The sequence below is a fragment of the Pholcus phalangioides genome, unplaced genomic scaffold, assembly GCF_987345545.1.
Source record: "Pholcus phalangioides strain wild (caught in Gottingen) unplaced genomic scaffold, Ppha-v1.0 ptg000028l_1, whole genome shotgun sequence".
NCBI lineage: Eukaryota > Metazoa > Arthropoda > Arachnida > Araneae > Pholcidae > Pholcus > Pholcus phalangioides.
In genome coordinates, this window is record NW_028301618.1 from 3,554,788 (window position 1) to 3,580,882 (window position 26,095).

At 37.6% G+C, this 26,095-nt stretch overlaps 1 protein-coding gene across 1 annotated transcript in view; it reads right to left on the bottom strand.

Moving 5' to 3' along the window:
- Positions 1–12,667, bottom strand: part of LOC149067780 (uncharacterized) — a 30,073-nt gene extending 17,406 nt beyond the window's left edge. The window contains exons 1-5 of the mRNA XM_089252145.1: positions 12,467–12,667; positions 10,562–10,714; positions 9,514–9,650; positions 3,036–3,187; positions 51–208 (exon numbers count right to left, since the gene is read on the bottom strand). Of these exons, the coding sequence (XP_089108271.1) occupies positions 51–208; positions 3,036–3,187; positions 9,514–9,650; positions 10,562–10,685 (571 nt within the window). The 5' untranslated portion in view covers positions 10,686–10,714; positions 12,467–12,667. The remainder of the gene's footprint in view (positions 1–50; positions 209–3,035; positions 3,188–9,513; positions 9,651–10,561; positions 10,715–12,466) is intronic.
- Positions 12,668–26,095: the final 13,428 nt, after the last annotated feature.

Below are 26,095 nucleotides of genomic sequence, written 5' to 3' on the forward strand. Positions count from 1 at the left end.
TGAATTGACAATTTGTTTATTTGTGCAAAAGATAAAATTTTTTCACAAACCTGAAGACAGCTCAGACTCCTCAAACAGTAAGCGAGTTGTATCTTCATCTATGGCACTCATCTGCATCTTATCCATATCAAAATTTGCCAAGTTGATGTTACATTGGGGATTGTTATTGGGAACATCGTCCAAGCCAGTCACTGGTACTTTCATGGTTCTATTGGAATAAATAATAATAATAATAATAGCAAAACTGTTGAAAAAATTATCCAAGTGCATTTTGTTCTGAAATCAAATGCAATCATGTACAGGGCCATCACCCACATAAGGGGTCATTCAAGTATTACGTCAGCATCGATGGGGAGGGGTTCCAGATTTGCTGACTTTTGATGACAAGGGGGGATTGGACTTACATCAACTACCCTATAGTAAGATATGAAATATTCTTAATGGCATCTTATTCTGCGCCCCAAAAATGGAAAAAAACCCTTTCGATAGTTATTGGGCACTTGAAGTAACATTCCCCCCCATAGATAAGTGCCCTACAAAGCTACATTAGTGATCTCTAAATGTTTCGCAAATCCAAGTGATCTGGAAATGTTTCCAGGCCACTTAAGAGCTCTGGAACTGTGTCACGCATCACTCAAGTGATCCATAATTATGCCACGGATCACTTAAGTAATCTGGGAATGTTCCGCAGGTAAATTGAGTGATGTAGAACTGTTCAAGTGCTCTAAAACTGTGCCACGGATCGTTTAAGTGTTCTGTAACTGTGTCGCGGGTTACTTGGGTGATCTTTAAATATGAAAGTGATCTTTGATGCCTACTTCAGTGATCTGAAAATGTGCCACGGGCCACTTAAATGCTCCGGAATTGTGTCACTGGTCATTTAAGTGATTTGTAAGTGTGTCTCGAAGTTCATTTTTACAAAATTAGGTTTGAGGGGGGCAAGCCACATCAGATAACCTTCAGGGCCACATTTGGTCCGTGGGTTTACCATATATGGCTTAAAGGGTGGGTCACAATGAATTTCTTAAAGAGAAATTTTGAGTTCTTACCCTTCAAATAGCATTGAAATTAACAGAAATTGATTATAATAACATATAAAGGTATTTTCTTTCGAAATTCTAATTTTTTGAAAAATATTTTTTGCATTAAAAAAAAATTTTCGTCCAGGGGGGGGGGGGTGCATGATCCTCCTATGCCCTCTCCCCCATATGTTTCTGATCCCACCATTATGCGTTAAGAGGGAGGGGGCAGTGATGATGAAATTTTGCTGACGACGACGGGGGGGGGGGGGAGAAGGGGAACAAAAATGGATAAAAGTTTGCTTACGTAATACACTTGAACAGCCCCTAAGAAGAAATCTATTGGTCAACAGAATGTACATGAACTAACCAGAAGTGGAAGTGAGGGTTCATCTAAGGGAAAAACTTATTGTTACGACCGACCTATAGATGATAGATGGCGTGATTCTTTTTTTTTAGAGGTCCTCAAAAAAATATCGCAATCTTCTGTTGGCAACGGCAGTTGATACTGGTTTCTGTTTATCGCAAAGAAATACCATTGGTGGAGAACATTCCAGAAGATTCCCCCCCCCCAGACAGTGGCGCCATTTTCCAGGAACTACGAAAACCCTCGAGAAATTTCTCAGAGCTTATAAAAAAGTGATACTAGTACGACAGAAGGGAATGAATGTTTGAAACCTGTTGGCCGGCTTATCATTTCAGTGATGTTTCCAAAAAAGAACTTTTAGAAGATGGCGATATTATAGAATCAATTAATCAAAGAGGAAGTGCTTCATGTTCTGAAGAAATAGAATCACAGAAAGTTCAGATGAAGAAGTATCTGCACCATCTCTCGCCATGATGCATTAAAAGTTGTAGATATGATACATCGATTCCTATAGGCACTCAGGAACAAGCCGAACAATTGTGAAATAAACTAAACAGTGTAGAAGAATTTTTGTTTTCTTTGCAAGAAGAAAAACAAACATACTTGATTATTTTTCATGAGGTACATTTTTTTATGTTTTGATTCTATAATGAAACAACCCCGAATTAAAATTAATGAGAGAATTAGCATTTTATTTAATGAAATTGTTTGAATGCATATAATTATGTACACATAAACGATCAAACAAAAATTTAGAGCGAAACCTAGCTAACTCGACATCCGCTTAAGTCGACATGTTTGTCAATACTTTTGGGGTGTCGAGTTACAGAGAGTCTACTGTGTATATTAATGTTTCAAGGCATTAAAATGAACAGATATTATGATACCATCATATGCAACAACTCTCACCATAACTATGCCACAGGAGTCATAACATACTTATCCCACTCCCAATCAAAACCAAATATATGAGACGCAGTCTAAATTTTGTTGGTCTGGTGATGCGGAACAAACTCTCCAACAGTTTCAGAAATCCTAATAACCTTTCAATTTCCAGGAAACGCTTAAAAACCTGGTTACTCAATGGAAACACTCTTACAAATTAATATAAATATTGCAAAACATGTTCAGCATCTATTTTGGATCTCCTAATCATTTTTTATACATATTCCCCCGCCCCCTTGTTTGGAATGAGGTCATGAATACTGCTGGAAATTGGGAAAAAATCTAGCCTTTCTCTCTTTTGGCTGAACATTTGTTAACATTTTAAGACCTTTTAATCCTAGAGTTCATTGCTGCCAAACATGGCAGTGGGAACCAGTCAGGGCATATAATTGCCCTTTTCCTCTCTGTCAGCTCAATGACACTCACATAATAATCATGATAAAGTCTCTTTTTTTTCATTAACATTGGTTTATGTGAATTGCCCACTCGCCTCCACGAATCTGACTTTTTTTGCCTAATTAATTAATGATTTTGTCAATATTGTATGTATAACATCAATGCTGGGTATTAATCCTGGTTTTTGTATTCATCTGTGTTGTAGTGCAAATAAATCTATTTAATTTTGAGAAATTGTGGATCTGAGACCAAACATCCATATAATATAAGTCATAATTCAATAGCATCGCCACCACTTCCATACTCACAAGGTCATCGTATGTTCCTCTTCCTTGTCTTGAAAGCCAACAGCTTTGCGAGAGAAATCCTTCACTTCGGACAGGAGGCAGACAACATCATTCAAATGACTCGCAAGGTTGTTCATCTTTATCATAGCTTCGTGGACCTTCATATTCATACACTAGAAATCAAAAGATGTGTGGTCCTCGATTGAAATTTCAAACGCTGCAAATGCACTAAAATGCTAATAGGGAAGTTAAAGAATAAAAATCTGCACCAAATTTTAAAATGCAGAAATGAAATGAGGCTTTGTATAACAGAGCTTCACAAATGCCCAGGTCACCACGGCAACCTTTGCAAAACTGGCTTTTCGGAAATTACATCTGCATGCCTGCTAACATGAGAAAGGGGTTCTAAATTCCAGAGAAGTTAAAGAAAACATCATTTTCTACCGTTTTTCTCAGAAAGCAAAATATGCTTGGCTCTCCAAAAAAAACTATAAATTGAGGAAAATAAACTGAGATTATTGCTGAGTCCCAACATTCAAGTTTTCTTTCACATATCTCGCCGAGGGGTTGGTACCCTAACCCAATGGTTCCCAACGTTTTGTCACCCATGGCTCTGTTGCTCAATTCGTGGTTCATCTTTGGCTCCACAGAATAGTTTAGTAAATATTTTCACACTTATAAAAACCCTTCAAAGCATAAATGGAAACACAAATAAACACCTCCAGCTCACAGTGATGCCAATAGGAGCCATGAAGCATACATTGAGGAAACTATCCTAACCCCTTGATGGAGGACTCCCTGCAGTAGCAATGAATTCTTGGGTAATTTTATTGCCATTTCTGTTGTTAGAGCTGTGAGGCGAGAATATTTTCCTGGATGTAAAAATTAAAGAATTGAGAATATTCATTTTTCTTCTAAACAGTTTAAATTTTTTTACTAATTTTGTTAATATTGTGAAATATAAATCAGTTTTCATTGCCTGAAACATTTACAACAAAACAATTTTTGGTATAACCACCCCCCAATGACAACTTTTAGTTCGAGAATATTCTCAAGGTCATTATGAGGGGGTTTAAAAGTTTGGTTATAACGATTTTAGAAAAAACCTTTAGATAAAAACCTTAAAAAATTATTTTAAAATTAGATAAATTTTCAGAAATAAGTTCACAACAAAAGAAATTAATATTAAGAAGACACCAACGAATAAGGCAAATACACGAAAATAAAAAGTCCTAATGCATTTTAACACCAATGGATGCCGCCTTCAGAGTTGTTGTGATCGGGGGTGTAGACCCCCGCAACACCACGGCTTAAATTCATTTCGAGCTGGAATTATAAGAAAATTCAAATAGACCAATAGGATAGCACTATTCCGCAAGTGTCCCATCAGGAAGCTGCATTATTATCTCACGCAGGCTCACAGCTTCATTCTGACCACGACGTTTGAAGTGAACAGACGTACTTCTTCCGCTGAGCAACCGAGCGTTAAGATTTGGTATTCAACCCAAGTGGGAAACTCGGTCAGCTTGACTAGTGGTTAAATTTTCCTCTGAAGACGGCACCCATTTGTGTTGAAATGCATTAGGACTTTTTATTTTCATGTATTTGCCTTATTCGTTGGTGTCTTCTTAATATATATATATGCATCTGTATATGCAGGAAATTACAATGTAGAAACAAAATGGGGAAAAGGGGAAATAATTTTACATTACAACAGGGTTGCTTTTTAAACCAAGTGGTTTTTTTCAAAAAATCACATAAAAGTGGCCTAAATATAATTTTTTCCCCCAAATATCACATTGGTTCATTATTAGTCACAATGTTTTAGTCTTACCACATTTCATATTCTTGGCATACATTCTGATGGTATATCTTTAAATGATGTAAGATGATATATAAGTGGTTTTTTTTCCAAAAAAAATCTCCAAGAAAGTGGCCTGAACATAAATTTTCCTTCATATTAAGTATCATAGTTGCTGAAAATTATATACAGTATCAAAATTTCTCATTTTTATTGCATTTTCTGACTTTGCGCTACATCCTGATGCTCTATCTTGAACAAATTCATGAATGAGGAATTCATCACACACATATGTGCAGATGGTGGTTTATTATCTCAAAAGCTTTATTTCCCTCCACAAAGAAACAGTAACAGTGGTGACTTCATTGTCATGCCACGGGCAGGTGCTCTTATAATCCAAAAAGACACCAGCTGCCCCCAAAAAACAAAGACCAGTGAGCTAGTAGTTACATTATCTTCAAATACATTTTCATTTTCTTTCCATAGGAAGCAGCACATCTCATACTGTATATTACCACCAGGCTTAATATTGAATTTTTTTACATATTTCAAACATTACCCCAGTTAATCAAGGTTCTACTGTACAGTAGTAAAAGCCAGAGATTGGCCAGTTCTTGAAGTGGCCGGTGTTCCCTGTCCAAAAAAATTTTTAGATAGAAATTCCATGGAATATTGACTGGGTCACTGTTTGGTTAGGAAGTACAGTAGTAAGTGAGTTATGAAAAACTAGCTATAATACCCGGCGCTGCCCGGGTTTTCTTAAAGGAGGCTGTTTGGATCATGTGATACCTCCCTCTTTCTTTGAGGGACATGCAAACCGCGTCTAAGTTAACCAATATGACGACTCATGAAATAAACAAATCTAGATTTAAAGAAATGTAAAAATAAATATATATATTTTTCTTTTTTTTAAAGGGTGCTAGGTATTTCGATTCCCCCCTTTGAATTTCAAGTTATCTATCTCTGCCTGTTTCTGCTTCAAAAAATGCTTAATTAAAGCTGTGGAATTTTTTCGATGTACTTTTTGCAGGCCCATAATTAATTTTAAAGCAACCTAAACTAAAACCATTTATGCAGTTCAATATTAAAAGACAATACGGAGACATTCATTTTCATGCTTGAGAAGATGTAAATAAAAAGTTAAAATCAATGTTACTGCATGGATATTCAATGCAAAAGTAGGTCTGGGGCTAATTACTTCCTATTTAATCTCCTGGGCTTCGTAACAAACGTGTCTCTAAGTGAACTCAATCTTTCAAAAATCTAGAATTCAATAAATTTTTAAAATTATTGATGTGGCGGAAAACTCCACCAAATTTCCGCATTTCCACAGTAAAATCGACAATTTTAACACTGATTTCTATGGAGATCATCCTTTGCCTGACCCTCAAAGTGATGCTGATAATGATTATAGCATCTATTCAAAAAGTCTCATTACTGGGAGGATTGAAAAAGTGGCAAACCATTATAAAGGCATATACAAGTCTGAAACGCATTGCTAGGGAACCACGGTAACCAAAGTAAACGTTCGGAAAGTGATTGTTGAGGCCCAAAAACCATTATTGCCCGACAGTTTTTTGCCCATTTTGGGAATTTGCCCTGCTCTGACAAAATTTTAAAGTAGCCTATCATTCAAGTCGGGTCCGATTTGGTATATATGCAAAATTTAGTGACGATCGATCTAAAATTGTAGATTTGTATAGAGAACATACACACAGGAACACAGAAAATCAATTTTATATATAGACTAGCTATAATACCCGGCGCTGCCCGGGTTTTCTTCAATGAGGCTTTTTTGGATCACGTGATATCCCCCTCTCTTTTTCTTGAGGGACATACAAACCGTGTCCAAGTTAACCAATATGGCGACCTGCGCGATTCATGAAATAAACAAATCTGGATTTACACAGAAACGTAGAAATGAATATATATTTTTCTTTTTTTAAGGGGCGCTAGGTATTTCGACCCCCCCCCCCCCCGAACTTCAAGTTATCCATCTGTCTGTTCCAGCTTCCAAAAATCCTTAGTTAAAGCTGTGGAATTTTTTCGATGCACTTTTCACGGGCTCATAACTAATTTTAAAATATCCTAACCCACATGAATTTATGCAAATAAATATCAAAAGAGACAATATGGAGACATTCATTTTCATACTTGAGAAGATATAAATGAAATCAATGATATTGCTCGAATATCCAACTCAAAAGTATAGGTTTGGCATATTTACTTCATATTTAATCTCCTGGGCTTCGTATATCTCTAAGCGAACTGAATATTTCAAAAATCGAGAATTCAATACAATTTTTAAAATTATTGATGGGGTGGAAAATCCCACTAATTTCCGCATTTCTACAGTAAAATCGACAATTTTAGCACTGATTTCTATGAGGATCACCCTTTTCCTGACTCTCAAAGCGATGCTGATGATGATTATGACGTCTATTCAAAAAGCCTCATTACTGAGAGTATATTGAAAATGTGGCAAACCATTATAAAGGCATAAACTATTATACATATACTAACAGGATTAAAAAAGTGACAAACCGTTGTAAAGGCATATACACGTCTGAAACGCATTTCTAGGGAACCACGGTAACCAAAGTAAACGTTCGGAAAGTGATTGTTGAGGCCCAAAAACCATTGTTGCTGGACAATTTTTTGCCCATTTGGGGCATTTGCCCTGGGCTGACGAAATTTTAAAGTAGCCTATCGTTCAAGTCGGGTCCTATTTGGTATACATGCAAAATTTGGCGACGATCGATCTAAAATTGTAGATTTGTATAGAGAACATACACACACACAGAAAATCAATTTTATATATATAGATAATCAGCTATATGCAGGGTAATTATAACTAAAGCCTCGGAAAAGTTAAAAAAACCATTAAAAACTGTTTTTCTTGGGGGAAAAAAGCATGCTTCGCTCTTAACAGATTTGGCTCTGGCACCTAAATTTTTTAATTGTTTTTAATTGTCCAGCCCTGATGGATAGCACAACTTTTATCAAGATGCACATTGCCACACCAGCGAAGCATTTGCTAAAGAACCATTTTGACAATAACAAGATGACATGACACCTGGCCGCCATGTTTACCTGACAGGCGAATGCGTCTATATCCCTAGCAACTTTTGGCTTTGGGGATACCCCAGAATATTATGTGCAGTGGTCGGATTGAAAATTTTGGTGAATTGAAAGCACATCCACATTATTACCACGACATACTCTCATCTGTTTTTAAACGAGCCAGAACACAGTGGATAACATATTCAACACTTCTTGTGTACGTTGTAGTTGTTTGTTTAAATTGATATTTCCATGAATTACGAAATCATGCCATGCTAATTGTATTATCATTTTGCCTTGACTGGCTGCCACATCCATTCTGCTAGCAAATTTCCCCATGCGCTGGATGAGTACAGCGTCATCTATTTTACACATCTTCAAGTATTTTTCCATAAGTAAAATTCCATTGCCTCAGGAACATTCATGAATGGTAATACAAATTTTCAAGTCATTGTGACCAGTGGTTTTTATTTTACAGTGTTTTGAAATCAAAACTTTAGTTATAATAACCCTGTATATTGTAAGTCATTGCTAATTAAATTGCATTAATTATGTTTCATTGAACACATTGTAATTGCTTAGTTTTTATCAGAGTTTTTGCAAAATTGAGTTCTAATCAAGCATATTGAAAGAGTAACCGGGGGAAAACTTTTTTTTATAGGGTTAATAATAACGTTAAGAATTCTCAAAAAAAAATATTTTCTTGAGTTATAAGCTATAAAATAATTATATAGTGCAAAAGTTTGTTTTTATTAAAATGTAAGAAATATTTATAGAATAACTAGTATGGGAATTATGTTAATTACATTAATAAACATTTTATTTTAATTAATTATTAAAAGTTAAGGATTTTTCAGAAATTTTGTTTTTAATATAAATGTTATTCAAAAAAAAACCTGGTTTAAACTCTATAATGCCCAGATTGGCCGAAGTCGGCCCAGCTAGGGGGTATGGGTATGTTTTGGTGGGCTTTTGTGACCAACGGGGAAGAAGATGAAAGCTCTTGTCAGAGGTGGGAACGGAAAAGACAACTGCAACTCCCTATCTATGGGATTTTAAAAGCTGATGTACTAGAATGCTCCTTGAGAATGGACTGATTATGTTTAAGTTACTATATAAAGTTACTAACTAACTATACTAAGTTATTATATAAAGTTACTGCCTTCCTTACTGACACAGTAGACCGTCTTACACAATAGACCTGTATGGATCACACCTCCTTGCACTCACACACATGTATACCAGTATTTTCATTTATAGAAAGATAAGGATACTAAATGCATTTTACAAAGAGATAATACGTACTGTGAGGAAAGGGGTGTGTTTTCAGTATATAGACAAATTATTTCCCGAAAATCCATTGAAATGAAAGGGTGAACGTCAATGCAAAGGGTAGCATGAATAGAAACTCATGGAGAAAGAGTGGGGGAGAGGGAAAGTGGCTGAAATTTGGACGAGTCCACTTCGAACACAAAAAACTTGGTATTTTCACGAACCTACCAGGTTTTCTATCTGGGCATTAAAGAGTTAAACCAAAAGAACCCGGTTTCAAAAAACCAGTTTTTTTACCAACCCTGCTTACAAGACCGAAAAAACTATATCATTTAATATAATGGAAAACAAAACAGAACTCACAATAACATGGTTGATTTTCTCGTGAAAATACTGCAACTGCTTATTCTGTTCTGCAATGACGATTTCACGACTCTCCAGTCGCTTGGCAAGCTCCCTGTTGTTCTTGCTGAGACCCGTAATCATTTTTTTCATCTTGTCTGTTCCAAGATACAAACACATACATATTATACATATAATAATTTACATTTCAAGGAAACAAAGCAGGATGCAAAAAAAAAAAAAGCATTCTGTACTCCTCACTCACCTAGTTCCCTGGGAAAAACCCAGGTCTTTATCGAGTAAAAAGTATATTGCGGGATGAGCAAATAAAATTTTTATGCATCCTTTACGAAAAATTTTGGACCGCTTTAGCCTGTCAACGAACAATGCTAGAATGGCAAACAAGCTCTTTTCGACATTTCAGATTTTGAGGTTCCATTCAATTATTAGGTAGTCAAATTTTGCTTTAATGACATTCAAGCAGGGGCTTGGCAAATCGAAAAAAATATTTAGGCGCCAGCCCAATTTCTCAGGAGCCAAATATGGTATTTTGCTCAAGGAAAAATGGTCCTAAGCCCTGTTTTCTTTTACCTTGCCCATGTTAAAAAGATGTAGCGCAATGAAATCAGAAACTTTTGTGTCGCCGTTAGATGCCAATTTGAAAATTTACTTAAATTTAACAACCACAGTTAGAAAAATTTAGGCATCAATACAAATTTTCTAGTCACCATGGCAACCTGGGATATGTCATGCATTCAAGGGAACACAAAACTGTGCTGTTACAATCGAGGTTCAGGTTTATGCCTACAACATACCATAGGTGTCAATAATTAATCGATTTAAGAACGAAAAAATTATAGTCAGACATTTTTTGTGTGAATAAGCTTCGTATACATACATAGTAGACCAATCAGTCCCCCCTCCTATCTCCCCATATGCACATGTTGGAAAAACAAACAGTATCCTATTATTAGACAATACAACTACTTTGAATAAGAATCAGTTCAGAAGCTGGGGAGGTCATATAATATAATGTTATCAATGGATCCAGATATGCGAACGGGCTTACCATATGAAAGGATAGATCTGTTAGGGTTTTTCCTGATCTTGTGAACAACTTTTTTCTTTTTAGACGTCTTGCTACAGCTGCTGACATCACTGCTTTCTGATGCCATCGAATCGTCAGGACCCATTTTTCAGCACAAGAACCTGGAGCACAAAACTACAAGAAATCATAGTAAAAAAACTTATGGTAATTTAAACTAGATAAATATTGAAAACCATACAAAAAGAAACGCCAAAGGACATTGCGCCGTAGCAAATTAGAAAAAACTTACTGCTGCCCAGCTACAGTTCAAACACAAGCACCATGCCAGGCTATAATCAAAAGCAAATCCGAATTGCGTGAATCAAAAAATTAAAAAAAAAAACGTGGCAGAATGATCGTCCGGATAAATGACTAATACCCAAATCCCTATCAGGACCAAAATTAATACACACTCATTCAAAACCGGACGTAGTGAAATCGTATTGCCAATCAAGAGGATGAAGGGACACCACTTTCTTTGAGTGAATTCAATGATTTTTTAATCAAAATTTTGATCGTGACTTCGAAACAATGTTGATTGACAGTGTGAATGCTGGCAAAAAATTTTTCACTTTAAAACTTTGAAAATTGTACATTTCATTTTTTTATTTTGCGATTTTAACCGAGATTGTTCTTTAGTTTGCTAATTAGAATTGTAAAAAAAACATGTCGAGCGTTTTTGCTTCAAAATCAGAGTTTTTTTAATTGATCCTCCAGCTTGAGGGATAAATTCTCCCACTGATTGTGAAACAGTTCCTGGAAACTTACGACTTCACATATCCGTGACCAACACGTAAACTAATTTCAAAAAATATAAACATGACTTTTTCACGGGGCAAGGCCCTAACCTTGTATCCCCCAAAAACCTCCACGTGACAATATTTCAAGACAGGTAACCCAAGTACTTATGACACTTGTTTTAATCCAAAATAAATCCATATTCACAGATGTCATGCATTTTTGCAACAGCGGTCTTCCGGAAATTCCGGTAGTTTCAGTGTTAGGTTATCTAGAGCTGTGCCACAAATCACTTAAGTGACCCGCTGCATATTTCCAGATCACTGAAGTGTCCTGCGTCACATTTCAAAAACATTCAAGTGAACGGCTTTACAGTTCCAGATCACTCAGGCGGCCCGCAGCGCATTTACAAATCACTTGAGTGACCTGTGGCGCTACTACTAAACCACACATGTACCTCGTCCATATTCCTCTGCGGAACCTCTAACGAATTGGTACATGCGGGAATGTGTGTATACGTGTAGTGAAACCTGACATGAAGTTTGTTTCTGTGTAATGCTTGTTATTTGTAGTGCTGCCATCTGCCACCAGTTTTTCTAACTATGAGTGAAGTGTAATGATTGAATAATTAGTCATTGTAGGCCTGTTGCTCTCTGTGGCGAGACTTTTCAATGGGGGAGATCGGCTCGCATTTGCGCCTCGAAGTTGGGAACCACAGGAAACCAACTTCAGCTGACCACCACTATGGCGACGGTGGGGTTCGAACCCGGATCCTAGCGATGCGAGTCCGTCATTATGACCACTCGACCACCACAGCGTACTGGAAATCAACCTTTGCTATCATGCCATGATTTGTGAGAGTGAATATTGAGTACGTAGAGCCTCTCACCCCCCCCCCCCCGATGTTGTTAGGTGCAAGAACACATGGGGTGGGCATGATGCTGGCGGAGGGGGGGGGGGCCACAAAGAACCACAGAAAAAAGTGTAGAGTTACAGGACGCTTTGTACGCATAAACAAAATAATTAGCGACCATTTAAAAGGCACCATCGATAATTTTTAATGTTTTCTTTTTCCTAAAGTGACATCAACGGATCGAAACACATGGAACATTACAGTATAAAAAAAAACGGATCCTCGCGGAAACTTACTTGATGATCAATTAATTACGATAATTGAACGGATCTTTGCGATTTAAATAATCATCAATACGATCTTTTTCTTAAATTTCTATTCAAAACAACAAGAAGCTCTCAACGTGACAGACAAGCACAACATCGCCGCTATTCGAGCGAACGTTATTGACGCGAAGAATGGCGTGTGTTTCATCCAATGTTTGGAGGGAAACATTCAAAACCTACGCCTTTGAAACGGCTGACTCCATCCTCCCGGAAGACATCGGTTACAGAAAAAAAGAAAAGAAAGCAGCCAATCGCAGGACACTGAGCTATAAGTAAGTTTACTTATAGCTCAGTGTCGCTGGAGCGGCTCGCTTCCTGAAACCTGAAACCTTGATTGGTGGAACCGGGGTGCCAACTGCAATCGCATACAGTGCATACCAGGGGCGTAGCCAGAAATTTCGTTCGGGAGGGGACCACTTTCATTTCGGGGGGGACCAAAGTGACAGAACAATGGATTTGGCCATCTTTTTCCCTTTTTTCGGTTATTTTCTCACATTTCGAGGGCGGGACCAGACCCCCAAGTCCCCCCCCCCTCGCTACGCCCTTGGTGCATACCAAAGCCGCTTGTAAGTTGATGGAATTTGATTGCACCTAGAACACACAATAACTATCTTGGCGATACTATTGACAAAACGTTATGCTTCAAAAAACATCGCAATGAAGTCATTGTTAAAGCTGATATTGCCAAGCAGACCATTAGGAAGTTGCGTACAAGTAGATCGGCTTTAACTGTTAAGAACAGATTACACCTGTACAAAATGGCTATAAGACTTATCTTCACATATGCTGCACCAATATGGTTATATGCTAATACTGGAAATTTAATGCGTCTTGAAAGATATCAAAATGAAACTTTGCGACACTTACCTAATGCAAGTTGGTTTGTATGAAACAAGCACATAAGAATGGATGTAAAAATTCCTACTGTACATAAATTCATTCAGAAGATATCAAGGAAATTCTTCGAACGATTAGACAACTCAGAATTTGAGCATCTAAGAAACATTTCAAATTATCCGGAGGATCAGTTCTTACGACTTAAAAGACCTAAGAACTTCCTTGGGGAACAAAGCCGCTTGTAAGTACTCTTAATGCAGCTTTGGTGCATACCCCCTGGGCCATGTCCCTGCCAATCCGAGACAATAGTTCACATAGTGCCATATGGGTGGTAATTATTTGTGTGAAATTCCTTAGAATTTCATAATTATGAGGAGGTTATTACCCAAATTATAGAGTAATAAGTAGAATCACATTGTAGAATGCGATACAGTCATATAATTGACAGTGACAGTAATGCTACAAATAATATTAGATAAAAAATGTGTGATTAAGATCTATTTTTATAGATCTACATTTATACATTACATCCAACAGAGTGACCAATCATTAAACCGAAAAGAAAGCCAAAGTCCAAGAGTTTTTTTTTATTTTTTTTTAAAGGAATCTTATCAGGGCCAATAGTGTTTTTTAACACTAATACATGAATACATGAAACAACTATACCAAATTTTATTTGTAGAGAATGCTCAGTGTTTATACTCAGCCATTAATGTCAAAACATGAAAAGAAATCATACTATATACTAATTCAACTCAAAACATGAATCTTACAAAAACTAATTATACTTATTAGTATGCACAAATAAATCACGGCCAAAATGGCTATTCAACACATTAAATGAAATATATGAAATCGCACAAAAACTATTTTACACAAAAAGAATGTATTACTAAGTACCTTTATACAATACATACAAAGATTACACACATTACAACAACAAAAGGAAAATACAAGCAGTAGCAGATATTATAAACAAACTTACTTACCAAACATACACTACTCACCAAAAGAGATCACTTCTTTCTCTTGCCAGCAATTTCTCTTAGATTATAGTCCAGTCAGTTGAGATCTATCCATTCTTAGGAAGTTCTTAGGTCTTTTAAGTCGTAAGAACTGGTCCTCCGGATAATTTGAAATGTTTCTTAGATGCTCAAATTCTGAGTTGTCTAATCGTTCGAAGAATTTCCTTGATATCTTCTAATACAAATACAACGCCACAACAGGCAAATTGCCCAACGAGGTGGCTGACTTAAGAACATCATGTATCCCAGAGCCATTTTTTGGAGGCCCTACCTACTACTGCTACACCACACATGCACCCCGTCCGTCTTAACGCATGGGCCCACCCGGGCACGGCCTGGGGGCCTCAGGAGAAGAGGGGCCTCACAAAAATTAGATTCGGTTGAAATTTTCTAGAATTTAGGAGGTAGGGCCTCAGGAAAATCAATTGGCCCGGGGGCCCATGATGCTCTTGAGACGGCCCTGTTGGGGATTCCAACTGGGGGTGGTCTGATGACCCGTTCACCAGACCAGAGTAGGTGCAAATTTCGCACTTTAATTGGCTCTTCTTTTGCTCCCAACCTCTGTGGGGGGACTCCGGCCATTTGAACTACATTGAACTCGAGAAAGGCATTGACATAGAACTGCATTTTTTCCCTTAAAATTATTCTTTAGTTTAATGTTGAAAGAAAAGCGTAAGGGAAATTTCCCTCGAGTGACAGTCATTGTATGTGGGTTCGTTCACCGAAAATTTCAAGATTCCGCACCCCAGTAACACATAATCGGTCTCAATGTTCTATCAGTGCTGGTCATATAACATCACGTGACAAACAAATACATGGTCAATTGCTAAAAACTGACTGTCTTATGCATCACTTAACTGATTGCAATTCATGTTTTATGTTTTTGCTCAAGTTATAATTTTTCGCTCCTCTGAGGCGACAATTTCAGTCTGTGCTCTCTTTCGTCAGAGGAGAAGTGATCTAGCGACTGTGGTGTAGTTTTCACTGTGTTCTTGTTTGTGTGAAGCCTCAACTCGTTTTGTTTCACTCTTCAGAAGCCGTAAGAATAAATAGTTTTTGTTCATATTTACTATAGCTGGTGCTGGTTTGGCACACTGGACCGAGAAGGGCGGGAGAATTCACCCTTCGTCTTCCTTTACTACTCGTTCAGCATTTCGGATGAGAATGGTGTAGGCCAAATTTCCTACTCAACGTGGCTGACCAAGTACAGTGAATAGTACTTTTTCCCTCTTGTTCTCTATTTTGTTATTAATATTGTTTCGTTAAAGACCATCTTATCCAGGGTCGTAACTAAAATTTTTGTGAGGAGGGGCAAACATGATTTTTCAACCTCCTCCACTTCAAATGATTTTATAACGATATTTTTGTTTTCTCTGACATTTGGCACCTGAAGCAGTTGCCCCCTCCCCCAGTTCCTGATTTCATCAAACATTTTTTGCCACATGATGCTCAGGTATTTCATGTGTACGATACCCTTTTTTGTCTGTGCCAGTGCCTTCTCTGAAACAAAAACTATTACAAAAACAGCGCCATGATGATCAAACAGCACAATTGCTATTGAGGAAAGCCTGCACGAAAACGTTTGGCGTACGAACCTCTCAGTGAGAGATATAAAAAAAACATAACAGACATGCACACAGAGACATAAAACGGACATTTTCATTGATGTAGGGTCTATAGCTTATGTTAAAATAACGAATTCACGATTAAAAAATTTCAAAAAGGTGAGTATTTTTAGTAAGTTTGACAAAATTAACATTTTTACTGAAACGATGAAATATGGTCATACTATGTATAACTGTCTCTACATATATATTTATTTAGACACTTTTTATCTTCTAGGAGTTTGGATTCTTGTTCCGCAGAGCGTATTCTGACTTTTGAAACACTCCGTACATTGAAGATTCAAAATTTGTTAAAGTTTCCACCGAAAAGTCTCGTAATCATCAAGGGTTCCGCATGAGCTTTTACGGTGGTAAAACCCTGCCCTATCGTGACTTCAGCCGGGTTTTTCTTGGAGCAGGTTTTTTGTGCTGCGCGCAACGTGAATCGCCCAGCGCGACACGCCGTCCACTCATCGATCAGAAAAGCAGTAAGACTGTTTCCTACAGAGCGCAATACGGCTCACGACAGCGCTTTACGTTGGGCGTGATTGGGTGACTGATTCTGAAGGAGTCAAATGCGTCGTGCACCGCGCGTTTTGCCGATGTTCTTTTCACTCTTTTCTTTTGTTGTTGTTGTGTCTTTCTTTCCCTTCCCTTCAAACCGGACCATGTAGACCAGTGGTTCTCAACCTTTTTTTGTCCATGGCCCCCTTTCAACCATTTCTTATTCCTATGGCCCCCTTCTTGCGAACATGAATAATTTTCTACCCCCCCCCCGTTTTTCCATTAGAAGATAGTTATTCAAAAATTGTCTAAAATATATAAATATGTTTGAATTTAATTTGATTAATTTTTAATTTATGAAAATAACGAAAGAGCAAAATAAACGTAATAGAATACAGTAAAAAAATTAGAATAAATTATTTTCAATCAATGTAAATTCTGCGCTTGAAGACGACACAATGTCATCAAGTTACGGTAAATACAAATACAACGCCACAACAGGCAAAATGCCCAACGAGGTGGCTGAGAAAAAAAAGATGCCCATAAAAATATGGATGTCATTTATTTCAAAAATACAGCAACCCAATTAAAAATGCAATTAACGAAAATTATAAACAATATATATATGCATGATAGAATACTATACAATGCCCATAAAGAATATTATGGTTGTCTTAATCTAAGAATGGATAGCTTCTCGATTTACCCCAACATGTTTGTCGTATTTCTTTTTAAACATGTCAATTGTGTTACAATTTACTACCTCCGGGGGTAAGCTATTCCATTTATTAACAACCCTATTAGAGAAAAATTCCCTGCGACACCACAACCTTGCATTGTCCCTCACCAATCGATACTAGTGTCCCCTTGTAAAAGCAGTCGATTGGCGATGTACTAAAAGTTCATGGTCCATCCTATCCATCCCATTGAAAATTTTGAATACATAGATCATATCTCCTCGACACCTGTGTTCATCCAATATTCAAAAAATGAAGTCTCTCTTCATAACTCAAGCCCCGTGTGCCAATAAGGACACGCTCTAGGTATGGTCCCCAAAACCTTACAGCATACTCCAGTCCATGACGAACTAAGCCTCGAAAAAGCGGAAGAATGACTAGGAGAACGCGAAGAGACCTTTTTGAAAATGAAACCGAGCATTCTATTCGATTTTTTCACCACCGCTGAATAATGTTCAGAAAACCTAAGCCGCTTGTCAATGAGAATTCCTTCTGGAAATCAAGGTAAACAACATCTACATTTTTGCTCTTACCCAAAGCCTTAGTCACGTGATCATAGAAGCAAAGGAGGTTAGTTACACATGACTTCCCCTTCCTGAACCCATGCTGATTATCCGACAATACATTATTCTCGCCTATCCACTTCACAAACTGCCTTTTGATGATAATTTCCAAAATTTTCGAGATGGAGCTCGTCAAACTCACGATAATTGGACACCGCTTCTCTAGTACCCTTCTTAAATATCGGAACAACATTAGCAAGTTTCCAATCCCTTGGGACGATACCCTCAGCAACACTACTCTTATATATCTGTGCGACTGGCCCCAACAATTCGTTAGCACATTCAATGAGGACCCTGGGATTGATATCATCTGATACTTGTGCTTTTCTTGCACATACATTTCTTAGAAGATTTAGAACCTCCACATCTTCTACTTGAATATCGTTGAGGGTTTTATTACCCCATGCAACACCCGTATATCGAATATCATTATCTCCATTAAAAACCGACGCGAAACAGTCATTGAAAGCACTACACATACCTACATTGCTCTCTAACCTAGACCCTCCTATTGAGAGGGGGCCCACCGTCCCCTTACATCCATTACTGACGCATCGAAAAAATGATTTTAAGTCACAGATAATGTTATCTGCCAACCTAGATTCAACTTCCTTTTTACTGCCCCTTATCACTCTCTTCAACACTCTTCTTTTATCAGTAAACAATGATAGGTCACCTCGTCCACTTTTATACTCTCTGAATGCTCTTTTCTTTTCAAGATAAAGGTTCCGCACGCTATCCGTGAACCATAGAGGGTGTGATGTACAAATACGCTTTTTTCGAACAAAGGGTATGACGTCGTGCACAACAGAGGACAGCTTCGTACTAAATTCTTCCCATTCACTTACCATCCTTACTGATTCCAACCGGTCTTTGAAAACTTCCGCTAACCTTCTTCTCAAAACATCAAAGTTAGTTCTTCGAAAACAAGGAACCAGTCTTTTGTTATCGACCTTACCCGAGGAAAAGTTACAGTGAAATCTGACGATACGATGATCACTGGAAGGAAACTCTTCCCCCACCGAAACATGTTCAACTAGATCCTCAGAACTAGTAAGAACTAAATTCAAAATAGCAGTACCCCTGGTGGCTTCTAATACATGCTGATACAAAAAATTTTCGAGCACCAACTTAAGAACGTCTCTTTCATACTGATTTCTAGATGAAAGGTTCACCCAATCAATACCTGGGTAATTGAAATTCCCTAGTATGAGAACCCTCTTACGCTTACACATGTAGGAAAATTCACCATGGATGAAATTTGTATTATTTCAAATTAGTTTATTTTTGTGTAAATGATTATGGTTTCGTTGAGAAAATGTCAGCTGTAGCTTCCAAAATACGCATTCTTGTAGTGCTAAAAATCGCAAAAAGTGGTAGCAAGCAGTTTTATTAATTTTATTCTCTTCATGCGGATAAAAGTAGTTAAGAGTAGCCACACAAATGAACCACAATTGAAAAGTTCAACCTTCCACATCGTTTTCAACAATAATACATGTATCAAGGATGTAGGTTCATGTTGTAGCCCTAGTGTGAATTTAAAAAAATGAACTAAAATACGTGTGGAAAATATTTAAATATTTGTTTGAAACATTCATTCCAGAGAAATTATGTGCGCAGTCACAGGGCCGGACTAACCATTAAGCAAAATAAGCACGTGCTTAGGGCACAGGGGCACCACCAAAAAGATATCATATGGTATTTTTTTTAATGCGCGATTTTTTTTCAACATCGATCATCCGATAGAAGATCCTAAAGCCGGGTTTTCCTAGGAGCAGGTTTCCTGTGCCACGAGCAACGTGATTCGCCCAGCGCGACACGCCGTCCACTCACCAGTAAGAAAAGCAGCACGACTGTTTTCCTACAGAGCGCAATACGCCTGACGACAGCGCTTTACGTCCGGCGTGGTCGGCCGACTGCTTCTGGAGGAGTCAAATGCGTCGTGCGCCGCGGTTTTGCCGATATTCTCTTCACTCTTCTGCGTTTTCTTTCCCTTCCCTTCAAACCGGAGCATGCAGACGACAGAGTAGCTGATGCCAAAGCCATATACTTTATATAGCCGCCCTGATCTGATGCGTCTCGCTAGGAAAACACAAACGCGTGGCGTGATTATGTAACACGTTTCTGTCGGCGCGAAATAGTCTAATTCGGTTCACGCTGCGCAAAAAAAAACCTATTCCTAGGAAAACCCGGCTTGAAATTTTAAGAACACTTGATTGTAATAGTTGAAGATCATTATCAATAGGATGGCACAAAAGATGAGAAACTAATAAAACTAGACAACATTATTTTGCTGAGTTTTTTGATTAGCTTTTCACAATTTTCATAAAGTGCGCCCAGGGCTGTCTCTTAACATTATCACACGCCCGCATACAAAGCGATTTTACTGAGAGAGGCACTACAACCTAGCTAAAAATTCCTACCTACCTATTTGCATATTTACTCTTGAAAATCGGAACCAGATCTAATTGTCGCTTGGTTGCCAGAAGTGCTCAGGTGGGCCCACGCAGTAAACCAAGTTCTACAGAATAAGGACATGATTTTTGTGGGTCATTAGTGGATCAACTGTGTAGTTTGATCCATAGAAGTAAAAGAAATGCTACCATGTATAAATTACGAACTTGAGAATGTATCTAAAAATAAAAAATACCCAATATATATAACGGTGATTCGTCAGAAATAAGATACCTACTGGCAGGGCCACAACTGGATACTTAGTTAGCCGGGGCAACCACTCATTTAGGCACCCCCCCCCGTAATGCTGAAGGATAGGTTAAATGGTTAAATCTGCGCCATCTTTTTAATGCGCCGGGGGCACCAGATTCGCCTGCCCCCCCCTAACTACTTGCGGCCCTGCCTATTGGTAATATTATGGCCATTCTAAGATTCAAGGGTTTCTCCTTGGAGTGTTGTTACAGTCTTTATCTCATCAACCGTTCGTCGTAGTGGTATGGCTCTAATTTTAAAAATTCTAAAAATGTGACCAGAAATTACCCTGTACGAGTTTTGAGGATGAAAATACAGTGCACACAAAATAAAAAATGAAATTTTTATACGATCCTTCCCCTCCCACCCCGTCCTCTAACTTCCAATTAGACAGTTGTTGCTCTTTCTCTTCTGAGCCCAACAAACAAATTATAAATGTTTTTAACTCCATTATTCCCTGAGATATTCAAATTCGAAAATCGGAGACCAGTCCAGGCTTAGGAGAATTTCACGGCCCAATGCAAAAAAACAAAAAAAATTGCGGCCCTCTCTAAAATTTTTTTATGTAGTTGCTCCCCGACTTACAAACTTTTCGAGTTACGATCATAAATCTTGAAATTTTGTTTTCATGAAAAGAACGAATTCTATCACACTCATTTTTTTTTTCATTATTTCAGGAACGCGTTGATAGTCTGGATCGTAATCAAACACGATCCATTGAGAGGGAATGACATTTAAATTAATTTTACAAAAATTCATAAATTATTAACAATAATTGGCGCGTGGTCCACCTGCTGACACTTCATCATGGCTCGAATCATATTGAACAGACATAAATTTTTCCCATACTTTTAAAGCGCTTCATCATCATCTCTTTATCAAATATACGTTGCAATTCGATAACTTTGATCATTTCTCGTATTTTTTATTGATGTTTTTGTTTAATTAATGTAAATTAATAGAAGTAAAGGAATCAGGTACTAGAATTCCATGACCCCCACAAAAGTGTGGCTGACAGGCAGGGTCGTCGTAATAGCATCATAGGCCCCCGAGCCAAATGATTTTTTGGAGGCCCTACCTGAAAAATTCTCGAAAAATTCGTAAATTGAATCTGGTAACCCTATCTGAAGCCCACATAATCCGTGTTTTCACTTATTTGTTCGATCATCCATATTGTCCGAATGTTTTTGTGGAAAGAAATAACTATTTTTTCTACATAAAATCGATTGTTGCAAATGTACAATTTTTTTTTACCGAAATTTTCGTCTCATAAAAAAATTTTATGCCAAAAAATAACAAAGAACTCTCTATCTCTCTTTCATCATCTCATGAGTTGCCTGAAATTTCCAGATTAAATGGCAGCACCAACAGTGTATAAATCAAGCCTCCGGAGAGAGTAGGACGTCAGCGGTCTCCGCCTTGGCAGTGCTAAGAACTGTGTCCCCCAGCATCTTTTGTCGGAACATCACGTGACACGGCGAAAACAAACACGATTCCCCCCCCCCCCACCCCCCGGTTCTTTTCTTATGGCATAAATAGGAGTTTAAAACAATAAATGAAAAAATAATTTCAGCTTGGACGAGATAATTCCAAAGTTAATGAAAGTTATAATTTCAGCATTAAAGAAAGATAATTTCAGCATTAATGGAAGAAAATATTCTAGAATTAATGTAAGAGATAATTACAGCATTGATAAAAGTGATAATTCCAAAATTAGTGAAAGAATTAATGAAAGAGATAATAATAAAATTAATGAAAGATAATTCCAAAATTAGTGAAAGAATTAATGAAAGAGATAATAAAATTAATGAAAGATAATTCCAGAATGAAGGAAAGAGATAATTCCAGAATGAAGGAAAGAGATAATTCCAAAATTAATGAAAAAGAGATAATTCCAGAATTAATGAAAGAAACAAATCCAGAATTGATGAAAGCAATTATTTCAGAAGTAATGAAAGCAATTATTTCAGAAGTAATGAAAGAAATAAAATAATTAATAAAGGAAATAATTCCAGAATTAATGAAAGAATATTCAAAAAATAATGAAGGAAAATTCAAAAAATAATGAAAGTCATGGGATTCCGGCATTAAATGAAAATAATTTAATTCTCTTTTCATCTTAAGATGAGTTCTTTATCCTTTTTTTAAATCTTTAAAACCCAATATTTAGAGACCGAACTGTACATTTCTATGGAGTAATTGCCAGGCGGGAACTTTGTTTTGACGGAGTGACGTGATTTCCCTGCATTTGATGTCGCTGCAGTCGCGGTAGCTGGATGCTCCCTCCAGTAATATATAATCTCTGTCGTCTGCTTCTCTCCAGGTTGCTTGTTTTGGGCGTCTCCTTGTGTCCGGAAAAAATGACTGAACTGGCAGTTCGAACTTCCAGTTCTGTTTGTGGGCTTAACTCGTAGGGAACCGACTTCCTCTCTGCCGTCTGCTCATTAAGAGGCTCTTTGTTTTGGACGTCTCCTTATGCTCAAATAAAATAACCGAACTTATAGTTTAAATTTCCAGTTCAGTTCACGAGTTTTGTTTATAAGGAGCTGAGTGGAATAAAGAATATAGTTTTTTTCACTTTGAACTTCATCATCACCACATGAGTCACTTTCAAATTTTACATTAGATGGCAGCACATTACTATAAAGTGCAGTGTGGAAAAATTCACTTTTTACGATCTTACCTGTCGTCTGCTTGTGTGGAGGACCTTTGTTTTGGATGTCTCTTTGGGTCTTGAAGAAATTATTGAACTGGAATTTTGATCTTTCAGGTCAGTTTATAAGCTTTATTTATAAGGAGCGTAGCTGAATGAAGAATTTAATTTTTTATGCCTGAGCTTCTCGTCATCACCACATAAGGCACTTCTGATTTTGAAAGTAGGTAGCAGCACCAACAAAATTTTTAAAAATGAATTTCTTAAAGTATATTCTAGAGTATTAAATTAATTTTAATTCCCTTAAAATTGTTAGTGCCATTGTGAATTCGCTGCAAATGCTACAAGGAAAAAAAACTGCTTTGGCGGACGACTTAACATTTCGAGTCACCCGGTATATACGGATTTTGGCATTGCATACGCAGTGAGAAAACTGTTCATGTGAACATAATAATGATTGATTATCAGGATTTCAAAATGATCGAAAAAATGATTTTAAGTCACAGATAATGTTATCTGCCAACCTAGATTCAACTTCCTTTTTACTGCCCCTTATCACTCTCTTCAACACTCTTCTTTTATCAGTAAACAATGATAGGTCACGTCGTCCACTTTTATACTCTCTGAATGCTCTTTTCTTTTCAAGATAAAGGTTACGCTCGCTATCCGTGAACCATAGAGGGTGCGATGTACAAATACGCTTTTTTCGAACAAAGGGTATGAGGTCGTGCACAACAGAGGACAGCTTCGTACTAAATTCTTCCCATTCACTTACCATCCCTACTGATTCCAACCAGTCTTTGAAAACTTCCGCTAACCTTCTTCTCAAAACATCAAAGTTAGTTCTTCGAAAACAAGGAACCAGTCTTTTGTTATCGACCTTACCCGAGGAAAAGTTACAGTGAAATCTGACGATACGATGATCACTGGAAGGAAACTCTTCCCCCACCGAAACATGTTCAACTAGATCCTCAGAACTAGTAAGAACTAAATTCAAAATAGCAGTACCCCTGGTGGCTTCTAATACATGCTGATACAAAAAATTTTCGAGCACCAACTTAAGAACGTCTCTTTCATACTGATTTCTAGATGAAAGGTTCACCCAATCAATACCTGGGTAATTGAAATTCCCTAGTATGAGAACCCTCTTACGCTTACACATGTAGGAAAATTCACCATGGATGAAATTTGTATTATTTCAAATTAGTTTATTTTTGTGTAAATGATTATGGTTTCGTTGAGAAAATGTCAGCTGTAGCTTCCAAAATACGCATTCTTGTAGTGATAAAAATCGCAAAAAGTGGTAGCAAGCAGTTTTGTTAATTTTATTCTCTTCATGCGGATAAAAGTAGTTAAGAGTAGCCACACAAATGAACCACAATTGAAAAGTTCAACCTTCCACATCGTTTTCAACAATAATACATGTATCAAGGATGTAGGTTCATGTTGTAGCCCTAGTGTGAATTTTAAAAAATGAACTAAAATACGTGTGAAAAATATTTAAATATTTGTTTGAAACATTCATTCCAGAGAAATTATGTGCGCAGTCACAGGGCTGGACTAACCATTAAGCAAAATAAGCACGTGCTTAGGGCACAGGGGCACCACCAAAAAGATATCATATGGTATTTTTTTTAATGCGCGATTTTTTTTCAACATCGATCATCCGATAGAAGATCCTAAAGCCGGGTTTTCCTAGGAGCAGGTTTCCTGTGCCACGAGCAACGTGATTCGCCCAGCGCGACACGCCGTCCACTCACCAGTAAGAAAAGCAGCACGACTGTTTTCCTACAGAGCGCAATACGCCTGACGACAGCGCTTTACGTCCGGCGTGGTCGGCCGACTGCTTCTGGAGGAGTCAAATGCGTCGTGCGCCGCGGTTTTGCCGATATTCTCTTCACTCTTCTGCGTTTTCTTTCCCTTCCCTTCAAACCGGAGCATGCAGACGACAGAGTAGCTGATGCCAAAGCCATATACTTTATATAGCCGCCCTGATCTGATGCGTCTCGCTAGGAAAACACAAACGCGTGGCGTGATTATGTAACACGTTTCTGTCGGCGCGAAATAGTCTAATTCGGTTCACGCTGCGCAAAAAAAAACCTATTCCTAGGAAAACCCGGCTTGAAATTTTAAGAACACTTGATTGTAATAGTTGAAGATCATTATCAATAGGATGGCACAAAAGATGAGAAACTAATAAAACTAGACAACATTATTTTGCTGAGTTTTTTGATTAGCTTTTCACAATTTTCATAAAGTGCGCCCAGGGCTGTCTCTTAACATTATCACACGCCCGCATACAAAGCGATTTTACTGAGAGAGGCACTACAACCTAGCTAAAAATTCCTACCTACCTATTTGCATATTTACTCTTGAAAATCGGAACCAGATCTAATTGTCGCTTGGTTGCCAGAAGTGCTCAGGTGGGCCCACGCAGTAAACCAAGTTCTACAGAATAAGGACATGATTTTTGTGGGTCATTAGTGGATCAACTGTGTAGTTTGATCCATAGAAGTAAAAGAAATGCTACCATGTATAAATTACGAACTTGAGAATGTATCTAAAAATAAAAAATACCCAATATATATAACGGTGATTCGTCAGAAATAAGATACCTACTGGCAGGGCCACAACTGGATACTTAGTTAGCCGGGGCAACCACTCATTTAGGCACCCCCCCCCGTAATGTTGAAGGATAGGTTAAATGGTTAAATCTGCGCCATCTTTTTAATGCGCCGGGGGCACCAGATTCGCCTGCCCCCCCCTAACTACTTGCGGCCCTGCCTATTGGTAATATTATGGCCATTCTAAGATTCAAGGGTTTCTCCTTGGAGTGTTGTTACAGTCTTTATCTCATCAACCGTTCGTCGTAGTGGTATGGCTCTAATTTTAAAAATTCTAAAAATGTGACCAGAAATTACCCTGTACGAGTTTTGAGGATGAAAATACAGTGCACACAAAATAAAAAAT